The following is an 18,395-nucleotide window of genomic DNA, read 5'->3' as shown; positions in this document are numbered from 1 at the left end:
AGAAGTCTGGACATTCTCCAGCTCCATTCAACAGCCGAAGGTGTGAGCAAGATGAAAAGCAGAAACCAGTCAATGCTAAGGAGCGTCACAGATGCCAGAATGTGAAACAAGAAGCCTGAAGACAAAGAATTACAGCGGTAAGCCACACAAAGTCCACAGCCAGCTCAGGGGAAACACTCCCTATCCCAGGACACCATGTTATTTGCAGGAAATGCTAGGACAATGGGGTTGATGGAGTATTTCATACAGAAGTTTTTCCAGTCTGTGGTATCACCTAAAAGGAGCTGAACCAAACGTGGCCTGATTCACTGGCCAAAACTCCTCTTGAAGAGATGTGGCATTTTGTTTGTGACCCTGCAGGCCACAGGCCCCCAGAGCAGACCAGAAGATGAATGACACAAATAAAACATAATTTGCCAGCTTTGCTAAAGACATTATGCAAGAGCCCACAGTGAAAAAAAGAAAGGGGTGGGGAAGAGATTTTCTTTCCAGCTGAGCTCCTGCCTCCTTCCTACACAAAATTACTCCTTTCCGTACTTCTCTGAAGAACATGTGACTGAGGGAACCTCCTCTTTGCAGAGTTTACCAGGACAGGCCAACAAACATCTACTCTAACTGACCTGCACAACAGCCAGTGTCTGCCATAAGTCACAGTATCTGCTGGGACTTCTGGAGAAAATATCCATGCCCACTAGCACTAAGCTAGTGCATATTAGGTATTGTGAGAGAGCTTGTCTACCATTGCTGGTCCCAGGGAAGAAGGCTCCTAGTCCACCAGTGTTTGCTGACGTGCTCTGCAGGCTCACCACACCTCTCTCTCCTCCTTGCTGTCCCATATGGATCCCGAATAGGAAGACGATCTGTTCCTGCATTTAGCTACCCTTATAACTCACAAGGATTTAAATCAGACATACGGTACATGAAGAAGGCATGTCAGTAATGACACATGATCAGTGAAGGCAAGTTTTGATGATGCAGTCACATGGGTTTGCTGGTGATGTGACAGACTGAAGACATCTGATGCATGTTGTGACATTTCTGTCTGTGCTAATTCACAACTTTGATGCACGGTCATAACTTCAGAGAAATGCTGCTCCACTGTCCTGAAACTTCTGAAAGATTTAAGAGCACCTCCAGAACCTAAAGGTGAACCATGTAATCCAATCATCCAACGTTGGAGGCTATGAGGAACACCCTCCCAACTCAGAAGCAGGTTGCTGCTGCTGGCTGGAACCCTGCTAACCTAAATGTCTGCAGCTCGCTGGCTAACCAGCCCAGTACTGGCAAGTCAGCTGTGGGTACTATGGTGGAACATCATGGTCACTTTTTAAAGACACAGACCTGAAAACTTGATGTAAACTATGTAAACAGTAGCATGTGTGCTTTATGCTGTGATACAGACTGGGATATTGAGTAAGAACATCAGAGTAACTTTGTGAGTCCACACGCACAGTGATGAAGGTTCTTCACATTCACTGCAGAGTAAGAACACCCACACAGGGATCAAAGTACAGCTGAGGCATTGCCTGTTTATATCTTAGCTTGTTGGCGGTAATGTGAACATCTGCCTATACTTCATGCCATTGAATATATAATTGGAACAGGACACTCAAATTTGCAATTTTATTTCTCCTGAACATGATGGTAGGTCCATAATAGTAACATCATTTATTATCATCATCAAAAACTATGTCCAGGGACCAGGCTGTACGGGGCTTTGAGCAGCCTGGTCTAGTGGGAAGTGTCTCTGCTTGGGGCAGGGGGGTTGGAACTAGATGATCTTTAAGGTCCCTTCCAACCTGAACCATTTTACGATTCTATATATGGATTTGGAGGGGCAGGGGGGCAGGGAGTAGCTAAAGGTTCTGTAGGCCTCTTCTCCCCATTAGCACTACCTGGTTTAACGTGTACTCCAGGCCATGCAATACTAGAATGTTCCTGTGCCTGTGCTTCCAGCTCTGATGGCAGCTGCATTTAGCTGCATTTCAAAGGACTGAGTCTGCATCTCTGTTTACTGGGTTGCACGCGTTGGCCAAAAGCCTTCTGGTAATAAGTGCGAAACCACCTTTGCTGGTAGGTGAGGGAGTGGGAGTATGAAACTTTGTATATTTTTAGTTTCCTATATAACTTGACAATATGATTTTTTTTTCTAAGATGAAGGTAAAACCAAAAGTATACTAGATTTGCAGGAACACTCAGCAATGATTGTTTTCCAGAAGTCTGAAGCAAAATGTGCACTGTGTAAAATCCTACTACTATTGAATGTCATTTACAGATTAGTTATGCCAAATATAATTTTGATTAGATTTTCAGAGGCAGTCACGGATTACTGTAGTTCACAGTAGGCAGTTCTGTCTTGAAAACATTGCACAAACATGAATTAATTAATTCACTCGAAAGAGTAGAAAAAATCATCAAGCGCATTTGTTAATTGAGAAATATAACCAAATGGCTAGTGGTGGTGTTTTGGCCAAGAATTTCAGAAAAAAATACATGTTTCTGTAACAGCCATTTGAGCAATATGGTAACTCTCAATAATACTCACTGATTTCTTCAGACACAGTTCTAGAAATACTAGAAAGTCATACTTCTTCTAGTCACAAATCTTTCAATCTACTTGCCATCACACCACAGCTTATTTTGACTTTAACCTTTTACATTCAAAGTTAACAGTTGTTCAGATTCGTTAACATACTGTAAACGTAATTGTTAATGTATTCAAGATTCAAATAGTTCATATTTACAGAGTTAATCCTGCATTTTTGTTTTCCCACATGAACATTTGTTTGTGAGTTCTATGTCTGTTGTAGATTTAAAATATTGGCTTTGATACAAAACATGCATTATTTATGAAAGACTGGACAAGAGGCAAGTTGCTAGTATACTTACTGAGCTATTACACAAAACGTCATGGAAATATTACTAAAATGCCCTACTTCATACTCAGATCAGCTTCAGAAGAAGCATTTAATACCTGAGGAACGTTAAGTGATAGGTTTATGCAAAACCTGTCAGGGAAGATCTTGTTTCACATCAAGCTAAATTCAGAATCCCCTTCCCTCAGGAAATTAGGAAGTGTCATTATCTGTTTTCATCTTGTTTTATCATCCCAAAGAAAGTTGACATTTCAACATTTCCAACATGAAACCAGCACTTAGTCATCACCAAGAATTAGGCTTCAGCAATAGGCAAGACGTGAACTTCTTAAAGCTGGTGCAGAGGAGGGCCACGAAGATAACCAGAGGGCTGGCACACCTCCCATGAAGACAGGATGAGGGAGTTGGGGTTGTTCAGCCTGGAGAAGAGAGAGCTCTGGGGAAATCTTATTGCAGCCTTTCAGTACTTAAAAAGGGCTTATAAAAATGGTGGTGAGAGACTTTTTACCAGGGCCTGTAAGTGACGGGACAAGGGGCAATGTTTTTAAACTGAAAGAGGGTAGGTTTAGATTGGATATAAGGAAGACTTTTTTTTACAATGAAGGTGGTGAGACACAGGAACAAGTTGCCCAGAGAAGGTGTGGATGCCTCATCCCCAGAAATGTTCAAGACCAGGCTGGATCGGGCTTTGAGCAACCTGGTCTAGTGGGAGGTGTCCCTGCCCATGGAGGGGGGTCAGACTAGATGATTTTTGAAGGTCCCTTCCAACCCAAACCATTCTGTGATTCTCTGAATCTATTAATAGATGTAAATTCTCATGCAGTTTCATTTATTGTTATACCAGTCAATCAAGTTGTTTGTATTTTTCACCAATGGTTACTCTCCCACTCTCAAAGATATCAATAGCTGCATCCGACTGTTTAAAGGTACTATTTCAAGGTACATCCTGGAGAAACACAGAACACAACTTCCAAAGCTTTCGATTAGGAAACATCATGGTAGAGAATCATGTTGAAACAAGGCTAAAAACCTTTGCTTCCACTCATCTCAATGTTAAACTTTCATTTCCCATTGTGGTGTAGCTCCATAGCTTGAAAGAGCTTGTTGTTTCAAGTAAAGATGCCCCATTCTTTCCCACAGGCACGGCAAGCTGGTCAAACTACGTCTTCCATAACGTACTAGTCAGAGCGGTCAGAGCAAAAGCACTGTGCTACAGCGAGAGTTGTAATTTCCCAGGAACATCAGCCAAACTGAGATATTGTAACAAAATTAAAAATTGCCTATAAAAATTCCATTTTTTTTTTCAGAAAGTACACTTTCCAATGTAAAACACAAGCTTCTAGCCAGCCCTAATCACTTCTAAAACCTAGACTGCTTTCTTGTCATTATCAGGAAAGCGGTGAATGAAGTTCGCCTCTTCCCATTCCTACACGCATCTGAAAATTAGATCCTGGCTGAATTACTTGCTATAAATGAGGTGGGAGCGTGCAGCCTGTCTTTTCTAGTACTTTCCCTTGTGCAAAGGACACAGGGGCAGAGAAAGACTTGACTCCGGGTTTGTCCCAACTCATGCAATGACTAGGAGAGTTAGCCAGGCACCAAGGATGAAATAATCTTCACCCTTCAGGTAAAACAGTAGCGTACCTCCAGGAAGGCTGGGATTCACTGTCCTGTGTATTAATCTGTATTTCTGACTCAGAATACCTCTTTGAACCAATTCTGGAAGCAAGTAATTTAAAAGTCGATCTATATTTAGAGTTGTGACAACAAAGCAATCCAGCTTTACTGAAACACGACTCCAGAAAGCCTCTTGAAGTGAGCTCAATAAATTAGCTTATTTTACAGCCAGACACAGCTAGAGTCAAGGATTTATAGTAATTTACTACGGTTCCCCAGTCAGGATGACACTGCGGAAGGAAGAAAACAATAGAAGAATCCTAAACAAGTAGTATTCAATTAAAAAGTGAATATATAATGCCCATTGACCTGAAATGAGCATTTAATTCACATTGGCGCAGCTTTTTAATTGAGTAGAAACAGTAAGAAATACAGTTTTCTATCACACACTAGTCAATTCACGTTCTCACCCCGTTGCAGCAATACCCAATTGCTTTCCAGTAGTGCATTAAGCAACACGTCGTTTGTTCTCCCTTCCTCTGCCCCAGGGGAGAGGTTTGTAGAATGATTTGCTTTGATAATTTGGGCGCTTTTCTTTAATGTATATGTTGCAATGTATTTATGTCATAAAGGCAGGTTAAAGAAATCTTGTTTACATTTGGATGATGATGTTTGTGATAGTCTTAGCTCCTGAGGGAATTCATTCCATAGTCTTGGACCAGACTTTGAAAGTCTCTAACCTACTGCACAAAGTATATTAAGGACAAAGAATAAATATTTTTTTCTTGATTTTTGTCTTGTTTTTTCGCCTTCAGCTTTAGCCCATCTTCTAGCTCACAGGTTTTGAAAGCAAGGTGTGCCTCACACCTCGAGGTACGTCTTACACCCAAGGGGTGTGCAAGACAATCCATTGGGGTGTGGCAAGAAAATACATTTTGTACTGTTAGTAAATGAATAAATAAAATTTAAAAGGTGTTTAGCTTATCCTTTTAAAATGTCTATTTTTGTGTATGTTTTATAATGTACATAATATATAGGACAGTAATATATGTATATATATTATAAATTAAAAAAAAGGTATATTGGGGGTGCGTGCTTAAATTTTTTTTAGTGATAGAGGTACGCTATCAAAAAAGTTTGGAGACCACTGTTCTAGATAGCAGTTCCCTGATGACAGTGCACCCTAACAACACAGACTGAGATCCGATCCTGAGTTTCAATCAGTATTCATAAGTCAATGTGAAAAAAAACCCAAAAATATCTGTTAAGCATATTTAAAAGAACTGCTGCTGTTGTGGAGAGCTGCTGCAACCTTCTCATACCGCATGGATTTCCCTGGTGCCAAGAATCTCCTGCAGGAATAGTGTGTAGCTGCTGTCTAACCAAAAGGTGGGAGCGACATGAGAAGAGAGCCCAGCCAATCTGCCAACACAGGAGTCTCCCGGCCAAACAGAGATGACTAAACGTTGACGGCTTCATGAGCTCCTCTTTGGGTATCAGCAAGAAACGAAGAATTGCTCCCAAACTGTGGACTGAACAGACTGTGGGCTTGTGCATTCGCATAAATGAAACTACAGTAGACACATAAATGCTTCAAAAAAATTTCTGTGAGCACCACTTTTGTCTGGCTGAGATTTCTGACCTACAAGCTGATACCATTATGTTGTGCCCTCGAAAACTCAACTGAACTGCTGAAATGAGTCTGTTGATGTAGTTGGGTGACCTGTGCTACATGCTTTAGCATTAGCACCTGGTTTTGAAAATGTAGCCTCCCTAGATTAAATCAAAATACTACAAAGGTGCCAACTGTAATTTTTAAAATCCATATGCAGAGATGTGTCTGCAGGGCTTTTTTTGTTTACCCTACTTTAACATAATTAACTCAATTATGAGATATGCCTAATTTCTAGGAACGCTTACAGAATACACTGACAGAAAGTCAAGTAGCCACTTTCATTTAATGTCAATAGTACATTCATCCATTTTCTCACACACAAGAACAATTACATGTTTTCCAGTTTACTTACAGCTTCCAGAAAAGCCTGAGCAGTTACGCTGAGGTAAGCCTGAAGTTTTCCTGACTAAACCAGTATTTTACAAAGCATTAGAGTTCACATTTTAGTAATACTATACAAAATGGGTTTTTTTTCCTTTTGAAAATAGACATGCCTTTCTGAAACACCCATTTGGCAACAACATTCCCCACAGCAACATACGGCTGTTAAGATTCAGTAGATTAGGACAACAGCCTGACCACACCACAAAGAGGAGGAAGAGGAAAAAAATAAAGGATGTTGAGCAAGAATGCTTCAGGCAGGCACCAGAGGTGCTGATGCTTCTGGGACATGCTCCAGGTTCAAGCCATAGAGAAGGGAACAGCCACCCATGGTTCGCCAACCCTTTCCCAGGCCATTAACAGCCTATCCAAGATGGCCATGGGTATTACTACTATTATTATAATTTGTGTAGGGGGATGCAACAGGCATAAGGTCATTGATGCTGGATGTGGGAACCCATGCAGCACTCTGTGGAGAAGACCATGTGGGTATGGCTGAGGGCTTTGACAGTTTGGGGAGAGGGATGACACAAGGGCAGTGCAAAGGCAGCCAGCGTTGCCAGGGACTCCTTCCCTTGCTTGCACTGGCCTGCTTTGGGAAAAATAAAAAAAGGAGCATTAGGTCAGGGAATGGCTGGTGAAGTGGGCAGGGGACTTTAGGAAGGACAAAACAGGGTGTCAGAGCCGTGAGCCCATTCCCGTCCTCCTGGGGGTTTGGCTGCCTGGGCTCAGGGCCAGCTCTGAGACAGAGCAGCTGGTGACCTTGGGGAAAGCTCTTCCCAAATGCAATACAGGGAGGCTTTGGCCAGGGCTGTCCCTCCTTCCCTTGGGACCTGCTTTGAAGTGGAGTCTCCTCCCCTTGGTCCCTGCCTGGTTACACTGCAGCTGCACTGCAGCCATGCCTGTGCACTGCCTGACAAAGACGGCCAGAAAAAAAGATCTGCATGACTGTGTCTGGCATTGGCAACAGCAGAAACTGCCACATCCTATAATGAGGACATCAGTAATAACATTTAAGAGCGCTAACCCTGTTCCTTACTGACCTGGCATTAGTGTCTTTGCTGACAGATTTCACTCAATTTAAGGAATATTGGTTTAAATTTGATTTTCTGAGTGATTAAAGATATCCTGTAAAAATATTTTTAGGAATCACTTGAATTCCCTCCAGCAAATACAGTTATGGCTGCTGGATTAGCAAAAAAGTGTGCCACAATAAATCAGTTTGTGTTGTTTCCTTATCTCCTCCCAAGACAAGGATTCACAAACGTTGTCCTACAAGAAGGACATTTTACTAAGCAAAATTTTCAGGTTTCACTCCTGATCACCACTGCATGGACTAACTCCACTCAGTGGAGATTCTGCAGCCCATGATAACTATAATAACTGCTCGGTAATGAATATGAGGAAGGTTTAATGGTGATAGATGCTTTCTATGAATTTTGGTAACTTAAGACAAAGAGAGTACCATGAGCCCACCGGCAGACTTAGAAATAAGAAAAATGGCACTGATCAAAGCCACAGGGAAACTGTAGTTGTTTAAATACCCAGAGGAGGAGTTTCGTTCCCTTCCTGATTAAAGCCTATCTTTCACACCTCATTCACTCCCTGATAAAGCACATCTTGTCCTAGCTGCAAACTGAAAAATAGAGGACTGCTATGGAGGACCAAAGACATGAAAAATCAAGAACATACTATTTTTTCAGTCAGGTTGAAATCCAGCGGTCTTCAGAGCTGACCTCCATTCAGAGTAGTCACCTAACCCAAAGACAGACAAAAGGATCAGAAAGATATGAATAAGAAAAACTAACAGATCTTAGGTAGAAAGAGGTTACTTTACTTTAAAAGAGGGCTGGAACTAAGAGGAAATGCCTCACATTTGCTAAGGTTAAACTGGCCATAGTTGTAGCCATAGGAATACGGAAAAACAATCCCTCCATCGCTCGAGCACTTGGCCCCAAGGAGTGAGCGGATTTCCACCTCCTGCAGCATGCTTCAAGAGCATGCTGAAGATCAGCTCTTCCAGTCCTACTTCAGAAAAAAAGAGAATCTCTTTAGCAAAACCCTATGTCCTTTCTTTATCGAAGCACATGAAAACACACTTATCTAGAGGTAAACACATGCTCAAGTACTTTGCTGGGATAAAAAAAAGTATTTTTCATATAGGCTGCAGGTGAGTGACTAAACCAAATAGCAGTGCTGTCCATGTGGAGAATAAAAACAGGGAAAAAAAGAAACAACAAAAAACAACTGTGAGAAACTATAACAGTAAGAAGATCGGACTAGGCAGAATGTTCCAAAACAAGCAATATAGTTAGTAGCCATAATAGCAACAACAGCAGCTGATAAAGCACCATCTCTTGGTAAGGATGTCTAGAATCTTGTCGTGGTTTAACCCCAGCCAGCAACTAGGACCACACAGCCTCTCCTTCCTCCCCAGAAGGGCAGGGAGAAGAGGCAGAAAAGGAGGGGAACGAGAAAAAAAACAAACTTGTGGGTTGAGATAAAGGCAGTTTAATAGAACAAGGACAAAAAAGGAAAATAACAGTAATAATAATGATAAAAGAATATACAAGACACAAGTCCCTCTCACTGCCCGGTGAACTGGTTGCCCAGCCCAACCTGAGTAGAGATCACAGATTCCCCTCACCACCCTGGCCAACCCCCAATTATATACTGAGTGTGATGTCTATGGTATGGAACATTCCATTGGCCGTTCCGTTGTTCTGTCTATGCACCTTCTCAGCTTCTATGGGAAGCTGAAAAAAGTCCTTGACTGGTATAAACATCACTTAGCAACAACTAAAACAATACATCATTGACATTCCTTTCATACCAAATCTGAAAACACAGCAACCTCTATAAGGAAAATTAACTCTCAGCTGAAACCAGGACAAAGCCCCAGCCTGAAAATACAAGAAAATACAAGCTAAAGAGACCAGGAAAATACTGAAAAGGGAAAGAAAACAGAAAGCAGAAGATAGACTCTGCAATGAATATGCCACACAGCAAAAGCTTACCAAAGACAGCGAGGGGATCTGTGAAAGGAAAGAAGCCACTACACATCCATGGGCCTTTCAGGCAAGGTGATGGTGCAGCCAGAGGAGGAGACTCTACAACAGGAAGGACACACCTGGGATGAGGGTGACAAGGACATCCATTCAGAGCAAGGCAGACAAAACTCCTCTCAGAGGCCTGGGTGCAACTGGGCCCCTCTAGGTTTAGGAGTAATGGGAGTCACGCACACGGCAACCATAAGAAAACACGCAAACTGGGAATGAAGGCTGGACCCCTCTCCATGATGTGAACTTCCCCCAGTAGTGTGAATCCAGTGTGACACAGCCCCAAAATGACCGTCCCTCGGCTGAGGGGCAGCAGTGCCACCCTGCATATGGGGCTCCCCATGCATTAGGTTCTGTATAAGAAAATTATGGATTTAATTCTGCAAGAATAGTCATTGATATTCACCTGCTAGACCTTTTCACATTGTTTTGCCTAGTAAGAAGGCTTTAACACCTCTGGATGCTTTCAAATTATTTTGTGCTGCCAGAGCCCTATAAAAGTACTTAGTATAAAAGAGAATTAAGCCAGGAATGTGCAACAGAAAAGGCATGGACATGTCTGGAAAAGCTATAATACCCACAGTGCATGCAGGACGAAGTCAGGCGCTGGCACTCAGCTCACAGACAGGTGTGCCGGTCGGTGACATTATCATTATTCCAGTTGTTTCTTACCACTCCTCTGCTGAGAGCATCCACCCCTGCAGCTCTGTTGGCAGAAGGAATTAAGTGAGCGCTCCCTCGTGTGCTTCCAACAAGGCAGATGGATTAGTCAACAAAGAGGGTTTAAACCAACCTGCTCGCTTTGCCTGAAGCAAATGAAAGTGCTCTTAAACAAACCCTTCTACCAGCAGAGCCACGGCAGTAGTAACTGCAGCATTAAAGGGGTAGCGTGTAAGTGCAAACTGGCAAAATCTTCAAATGTCACAGTTAGATCGGGAACACGCTGTCTGTCCACAGCTTTACAAGTATGCACAATCTATAGCATCTTACATGCACAACACCTGTCCACGTGTATATTTTACTCTGCAGCAAATACAAAGTTAACGCAATTACGCTGAAAATTCCTCCTCCATGGGCTAGGTTAAGGCATGTTATCTCACACTTGCCATGTGCTAAGAGTGTGCAAGGGGACAGTTATCAGACGGTGGACGGTAAGTTTTAATTCACAACACCTTCCTAACCTGTCTAAGGTCCTAAGGTAATTCACCCGAAAAAGGGTGTGATTTACCTTTCCAAATATCACTTACCAGGTATTCCAAGAGGAACAACTGCACAAACTCAATCTGAGTTCAGTTTACTACAGAAACAGCTACTGACTGTAGTCCAAACATTCTGCTGACACATTACAAATGCGCGGGTTTCCATTATTGGGAATTACATTTTCAAAAGTCTTCTCTAATTGTAATCTGGAAGCAAGGATTGCAACAGGAACAGATGTGCCTGCGTGAAGCTGGACAGCAATGAAATCTCAGCGCACAAGCCTTCCCAAGGCACTCAGTGCTCCCCAGGCAGCTGAACCCGTGCCACCAAAATCTACTTCGGTATGTTTATGGCACCCGAGCACGCAGCGTAACCATAACTTCAGAGTAGGGATGGCAACGAGGTTCCCGAGTCCTTCCTCGTCAGCATTGATCATTGTATTCTCTCCCTGGTACTTGTTCTGTGGAGCAGCACAGTTCATACTATGAAGTGACAGCTTATACTATTTATTTTCTGCTAAGATCTACTTTTTGCTTTTGGCATATCAGGACAAATGTGCGCTTGTTTCTGCCCCAGTAATAATAAGGCTCCAAGTCCGACACACTCACTTTGCTGTGTGATCCCCACAGCAGATCAGCCTATTCTGCAGAGTAATGCTTTTGCTTGAGAGACAAAAGAGCCACCTCTCCTACCAGTGAACTTCTAGCTTCCAAAATCCCTCAATATGCAGGCGTATTTGAACTGCAACTTTCATATGCCCAGGAAAATAGATTTCTAATACCACAAAAAAACATGTTAGTGAAACTTGAACTCTTTTTCAAAAAAATCTTGAATCCTCCTTACTGTATGAACATGCATTGCAGAGATGTGCTCTGCGGTAGGACAACAACCCACCAGTTTCAGAAGCTATCTTGGAAGAGTCAGCCTCATCATGAAAGTGTTTTTCAGGTGACAGCAGGAATTTTGGGACACAAATCTTTCCAGATACAATGTGCTGTTAGTACCAGTAGTATTTTGCTGAAAATGCTATGACTGGTATGCACTGCATTGCATGATGTCTCTCATGGCATCATCTATTTCTCACTCATTTCTGTAAGAGTTAGATCAGACTTTAAATACTCCCCTCAACTGCAACAAAAGGAGACACTGAATGTGCGTAACAAGCTCACGACCCCTATGGATAACTCACTGTCCCTAATCAACAAGGTAATCTACATCAGGCATTATACAAGTATGAGAATTTCATCCTCAGAGCCTTGCACAAGGTGATTTATCATCTAAAAGCAAAAGATCCTATTCCTTGTGTAGGAGCTTGCGATTTGTTCATTGAAACCCTAATTCAGCAGAATATACAAACACATGGTTAAATGTTTTGGTAAAACGGGCTTTAAGTAGTATTAAATAGGGAATTGATTAGTGATGATATTCACCCACAAAGGAATTTTATAAACCATTCTCCCCAGATATATATCCAGCTGGAGTGATAAACAGGAGCATATGTGATGTTCACCCCCTTTCACAGCATTATGCCCATTTAATTATTTTTTAATATTGACTTTCAGGTCCTGGAAAACAAAAATAAGTGACAATGGATATCTTCCTAGGGTATGTCCCCTGCACGCAGTACTACCAGTAACTGGGAACTGCATAGTTCACATTTGGATTATTTTGGATTTGGAGCATAATGCTACACAGCAGCAGCGTATATATCATGATGCATTGATTATTAATTCTGGTCTCTCATTTTCTTTTGGAGGAAGCCAAAGGAAGGAAGGCAGTTTATGTTCCTTTCCCAATGAACTGTGGGAGATTTTTATATCTTTCTGAAACATAGGAGAAAGAAGCAGAAAGAACCAAAGGACTATCAGAGAAGTAAGGAAACTGCATGTTGTATCTGGAGAATTAGATTTCAGACTGAGCAAAACAGCATTTGCTATCTACAGGACTAGGATGGTTAACCACTGACGATTTCTCTCTTCCACTGTCCTGTCAAAGAGTGGAAAAGGAAAGAGATTTTAGCTGATTGTCCAAATATATGAACTTTGGCAGTAAACACACTACTGACTCTTGAGAGACTACGGGTGAGAAACGTACGTTACAGAATTACCATGAGGTGCACATCAATGATTTGACTATGAACCTTACTAGCATGTGGGTTTGTCAGGAAAACCAGTTGATGAAGAAACAGCAAATTAATGTTTCTACAAAATAAACATATTCTTGCTTATAGCAAGGTGTTTACAGCACCTCAGGATGCTTTTTGAAATATTTAGTCCCATCATGAATATAATATAAAACCTCATTTACAACAAAGCAGTCTGAAAACAAGAATTTCTGCAATGAAGATTAAGTGGTTTGAGAACTTTTGTGAATTACTCTGTGACAAAAAAAGAGTTCTGCAAAAGTTAAGATTACCTGGGGAGACCTGCGTCCGTGAAGACACTCAGTAAAACGGAATTATCAAACAGACCAGTACAACCTCAATTCTGCTGTAACAGAGCCACTACAGACCAATTAAATCAGCCACAGTGATTCCGTTAAATTCCCCTTGCCAAGTGCACTGCACAGTGGTGGAATCCCTTGTAGCAAGCTGGCAGAGCAAAAGTGTGATGAGACAATTTGGGAGGAGCTACTATAAAGGTCTTCTCAGCAAACACCCCAGGAGAGGCTGAGACGTCCCTGAGCAACCAGCTGTAACTTTGAGGTTGGCCCGGCTTTGAACTGAGTGAACTCCGGAGTTTCCTGCAATCTAAATTATTTTATGATTCTATATAGATTTGTTGGCACTCTAGATTACCTGCTGCAATCAAATGACACTCCTTTGTTCTCCAAAACAGGGACCCAGTAGCTCGTTACCTTACCGTCCCTCTCCTACATATCTTATCCCAGCTCATTCCTGGATGTCCACTGGGTAGCACATGAACATAGCAGTCCTGGGCGCAGGTTGCGTTCCCCGAGATCACAAAGAGTCTACTTGGTAAATGTGAATCCCAGCCATGATTCTTAAGGTAAACTTTCTGCATACACTTATAGCAATCTGCAGTATTTTAAAGATTCAGTAAGAAGTAATCTACAACACCACACATTTCTTTTAAAAACAATACAACTTTCAAACGGGTAAGAAATGCTAATGTAGGTAGGTGCTGAGGTGCCAGTCAGCTGACGAATGCTGGCAGGCAGGGATCAAGTGCCGCAGGAATCCAAAAACACTGATACAGCACAAAGCCTAAAACTTGATGAAATACAGGTTGGTTTTGCATTTTACGGAGGCTGTATCACAGGAACCCTTCGCTTCGATGGACCCAGATCTGAATCGCTATCTCCACCCTGTGCCCCAGAGAGGCACAGCAAATTTAAGAATTCTTTATCTCCTCTCACTCCTCTGCCCCTTGCCTAAATTTAGACCATCTTTGCTCCTCTCCTGCAAATCTGATACTGCCTTTTACAGTTTCTCTGTTTCTCCATGACCAGCTCTCCTCTCCTCTCCCCCCTAGAATTTTAGAAAGATTTTCTTAATCTTTCCAGAAGCGGAAGTTAATTTTTCTGCCAAAGGTCTCATTTTCCCAAGTAACTCTTTGGAAGGAGGAATGCATTCTTTCTTATAGGATTATTAACAGCATTTGTAGTATCCTTGCAAACTCTTCTCAGAAGTTTAAGACAAAGTCAACTCTCCCAGACCCCTTCAAATTTCCAGGCCAATTCACAGGGGAGTAACTTTTTTTTCATTACAGAATATACGACATTACACGACAGCTACACCACTGTACTTCTTCATCTGGAAGACTCCACAGCTCTCCCTCTCTGACATCTTTTGTTATCTACTGTGCTGCATCTGGCTGGGATGGAATTAATTTTCTTCATAGCAGTTCGTATGGGACTGGGGTTGATTTGTGACCCCTGAAGGGTGTTTGCACAGCACCAAGGCCTTTTCTGTTTCTTACTCTGCTCCCCCAGAGACTAGAATCGGGGGTGCCAAAGAGGCTGGGGTTGACACAACTGGGCACATGATGTGAACCAATGGAAGGGATATTCACAGAGCCATAGAATGGTCTGGGTCAGAAAGGACCTTAAAGATAATCTAGTTCCAACACCCCTGCCATGGGCAGGGACACCTCCCACTAGACCAGGCTGCTCAAACCCCGATCCAGCCTGGCCTTGGACACTTCCAGGGATGGGGCATCCACAACTTCTCTAGACAACCTGTTCCAGTGCCTCACCACCCTCATAATGAAAAACGTCTTCCTCATAACTAATCTAAGTCTCCCCTCTTCCAGTTTGAAGCCATTACCCCTCACCCTATCACCACATGCCCTTGTAAAAAGTCCCTCTCCAGCTTTCCTGTAGGCCCCTGGAGGTGGGGCAAGTAACCATCTTTTCCCTCAGGAATTAGCTGGGCATCGCTGTACCCGCGGGAGGTGGAGATGCCTGTGTGCCACATGTTCCATTTCCCTTCTTTTTTCGCCCCAATTTTCCAGTTATTCTAACCATTCTGTACCTTGACCCGACGAGCTTTTCTTCCTTTCCTTCTTCTGTGCCACGGGGGACGCCACAAACCACCGAACGCCGATGTGGCGGGGTGGGGGTGTCTGTGTTCCGCCCCATCCCCCCCCGATCCCCTCACACCTCGAGCCTTTGGCCCCGCGGAGGGACCCGCCCCGCGCCGGGCACGTGCGAAGCCGCGCAGGCGCCGCGCAGGCCACGCGACTTAACGGTACCGCCGCCACCGGGCCCCTCACGGGCCGGCTCGGCCGCGCCGCTGGCCCCGCTCGCCCCTCGGGACCCGCGGGCCCCCCCTTTCGCTTGCCAGGGGGCGGGCAGGCGGCGGGGGGGGTGGGGTTGGGGGGGGCCGGCGGGGCGGGCGGGCGGCGCGGAGGCACCGCCCGCCCGCCCCGCCGCCCCCCCCACCCCCCCCCGCCGCCTGCCCGCCCCCCGTTCGCGCTCCCCCTCCCCTGCGGTGGCTCTCCCGGTGCATTGTGGGAGCCGTCCGTTGTTCATTTGCCATTCGACCTGATCCGGGGCCTGTCGGGACGGAAGCGCCGCCGAGCCGGATCCATTGTGGGGGGAGAGCCCCTGCGGCGGTGATCTAGGCCGGAGCCCCGGGGGAGCGGGGGGGGGGGGGCGGGGGAAAGAAAAGCGGCCGGACTTCGTTTCTCTCGGCCGCCGTCCCCCGCCCTTCCCGCACAAGCAACCGGGCGCCTCCTTCCTTCCCGCGGGCAGAGCGGCGGGGACCCAGGGGCGTGAGGCGGGGGGCGCGCCCGCCATGTTCGCGGAGATGAACCGGCGGACGCTGGCGTTTCGGGGCGGCGGCCTGATCGCGGCGGCTGCGGCGGCGGCCGGCGGTGGGACCGGCGGCGCGGCCGAGGCCTGGGAGCGGCAGGACCCCGAGGCGCTGAACGGGCGCGGGGCGGACGAGGAAGTGGAGCTGGAGGGGCTGGAGGCCGAGGAGCTGGAGGCCGCTGCCGCCGCCGAGGAGAAGGAGCTGCTGCTGCCGCAGGACGCGGTCTCGCCCCCCGCCGCCGGCCCCATGTTCCCCGAGAGAAACCGCCGGACACTGGCCTTTCGGGGCGGCGGGGGGCTCCTGGCCGCCCCCTCCGCCGCTAACAATGGCTGCGAGGCCTCGGCCTGGCCGCGGAAGCACTTCAATGGGCGGGGGGCGGACGAGGAGATGGAGCTGGAGGGCGCGGAGGGCCTGGAGCCGGAGGGCCTGCTGGAGGGGAAGGAGCTGGTCCAGGACGGGGGCTCCCTGAGTGACAGCAGCGACGACGAGGAGGACGGCGAAGGGGGCAGCCTGGGCGACGGCAGCGGCGCCGAGGGCGGCAGCTGCAGCAGCAGCAGGCGGTCGGGGGGCGACGGAGGGGACGAGGCGGAGGGCAGCAGCGTGGGCGCGGGGGAGGGGGAGAGCATCAAGCATTTCCCGCTAGCCAGGCCCAAGTCGCTGCTGCAGAAGCTGCACATCTCCTTCCAGGGCTCCTGGCTCAAGGAGTTCCCATGGCTCTACTACTGCCAGGAGACCGGCCTCATGTCCTGCGCCTGGTGCACCGCCGCCGCGGCTGCCGCCGCCCCCCCCGAGCTCATCATGGCCGGCGGGGCCCTGCCCGGGGGGCACGACGAGCTCTGCAAGGGCACCCGCAACTACAAGCGGGCCCTGCTGCTGCGGCACCACCTCTCCGCCGAGCATCGCCTCAACGAGCCCGTCAGCGCCGAGCAGGTAGGGCTGGCGACCGGGACGGGTGGCGGGGAGTGGGGCGGGGGGGACACACACGGAGGAGGCCGGCAGCCCCTGTCGCATCGATGGTGGAGGGGAGAGTTGTGCCCACGTGTGTGTGGACTTCTTTAAATGGCTTCCTGTGTTTGTTGTCGCCCGGCGGGCTGGGCACACGCCGTGCCGCTCTCGCTCGCCGTCTCCGGAGCGGGAGAAAAGATCGCTGTCCCATTTGGGGTGACTCTCCCGCTGGATCCGGGCAGGCGCAGGATCCGGGGTGCGTTTCCACTACCTATGGCTGTAGCGGGTTAACGTTACCTGTTCGGAGGCGGCGAGTGCCGTTTTCATTAGTTTATCTGTTTATCTTGCGGAGATAAGCCGGCGATGTGGGAAAAAGTTGCGTACGAATACCAGTGTTGCTGCACTGATTTAAAAACACTCGTTACAACTTCCTCCTGCGGCACGGGAGAGGGGAGGGCAGTGTCCGGCTGACGGCGGCGTGTGAAACTGGTGCTTGCCAGCGTGAAATTAAGAATTACTCTGCCGTTCTTAACGGTATGGCCCCTGTGCGTTAATCGCCCAGCTGTGTAGTCAAGATCTTCACGCTTAAATCTTTTTCCCAATTGTGTTGCTTTAGATTGAGTTACTGAGCAAGAAGCCTGCAATCGCTTGGTGTATGCTTGAGATAAACATGTGGTTTCCTGAAAGCCATGTTAATATGCCAGCTCTCCTCTGATGCTCTAGGACTGCTGAAACTCTTCATGTTCCCCGCTGAACTTAAAATTATTGTGTTTCTTGGCTGCTCTTGCGAATAAGGCAGGGCTGACTTTAGAACATATGTGGATGGAAAGCTCCTAAAGAGTGCTCGTGTTGAATCACCAGCCTTTCCTCTTAAGGATGTCTGCGCTGCAGAAGTTCACTCCAGTCACCTAGCTGGCATTAAACTTGCCAGTGGGCACAAGCCAATGTGCTTCAGGTTAGGCTGGTACTTGAACCGTTAGGCTGAACGTGAGTTGTTAGCCAGAATTAATCCCCGATCACTCTGTTTTTCCTTATTTAGAGCTCAGTTTTAATTAAAACACCCACCTTCGTTCTATGGATGTACCTGGAGTCCAAATCGTAGTGCAGTAGTTAAATTGAGTTTATTACTTGAGTGCTTTAAGGAGCTCAGGGTACCTTGGACAAGAGCTGCTATTCTAATGTTGGGGTAGGACATCAGGGTGACAGATAAAATACTGGGTGAATGTAGGGTTTTTTTAGAGCTACTTGGAAAAAGTATGCAAGCTTATGTGAAACTACTGCAGGACTGCAAGGAAAACCCTAATGGTGCCTAAATATCAGTTACCTAAAATATTTTTGGATTTACAAATGCAACACTCACCTTC

At 46.0% G+C, this 18,395-nt stretch overlaps 1 protein-coding gene across 1 annotated transcript in view; it reads left to right on the top strand.

The window, feature by feature from the left end:
* The first annotated feature begins 15,882 nt into the window (after positions 1 to 15,882).
* Positions 15,883 to 18,395, top strand: part of ZBTB10 (zinc finger and BTB domain containing 10) — a 29,222-nt gene continuing 26,709 nt past the window's right edge. The window contains exon 1 of the mRNA XM_054193218.1: positions 15,883 to 17,016. Within this exon, the coding sequence (XP_054049193.1) occupies positions 16,069 to 17,016 (948 nt within the window). The 5' untranslated portion in view covers positions 15,883 to 16,068. The remainder of the gene's footprint in view (positions 17,017 to 18,395) is intronic.

This window comes from Rissa tridactyla, chromosome 2 (genome assembly GCF_028500815.1).
Source record: "Rissa tridactyla isolate bRisTri1 chromosome 2, bRisTri1.patW.cur.20221130, whole genome shotgun sequence".
NCBI classification, from domain to species: domain Eukaryota; kingdom Metazoa; phylum Chordata; class Aves; order Charadriiformes; family Laridae; genus Rissa; species Rissa tridactyla.
Note: the sequence above shows the minus strand (reverse complement) of the source record. Positions and strands in the feature narration are given on the sequence as shown.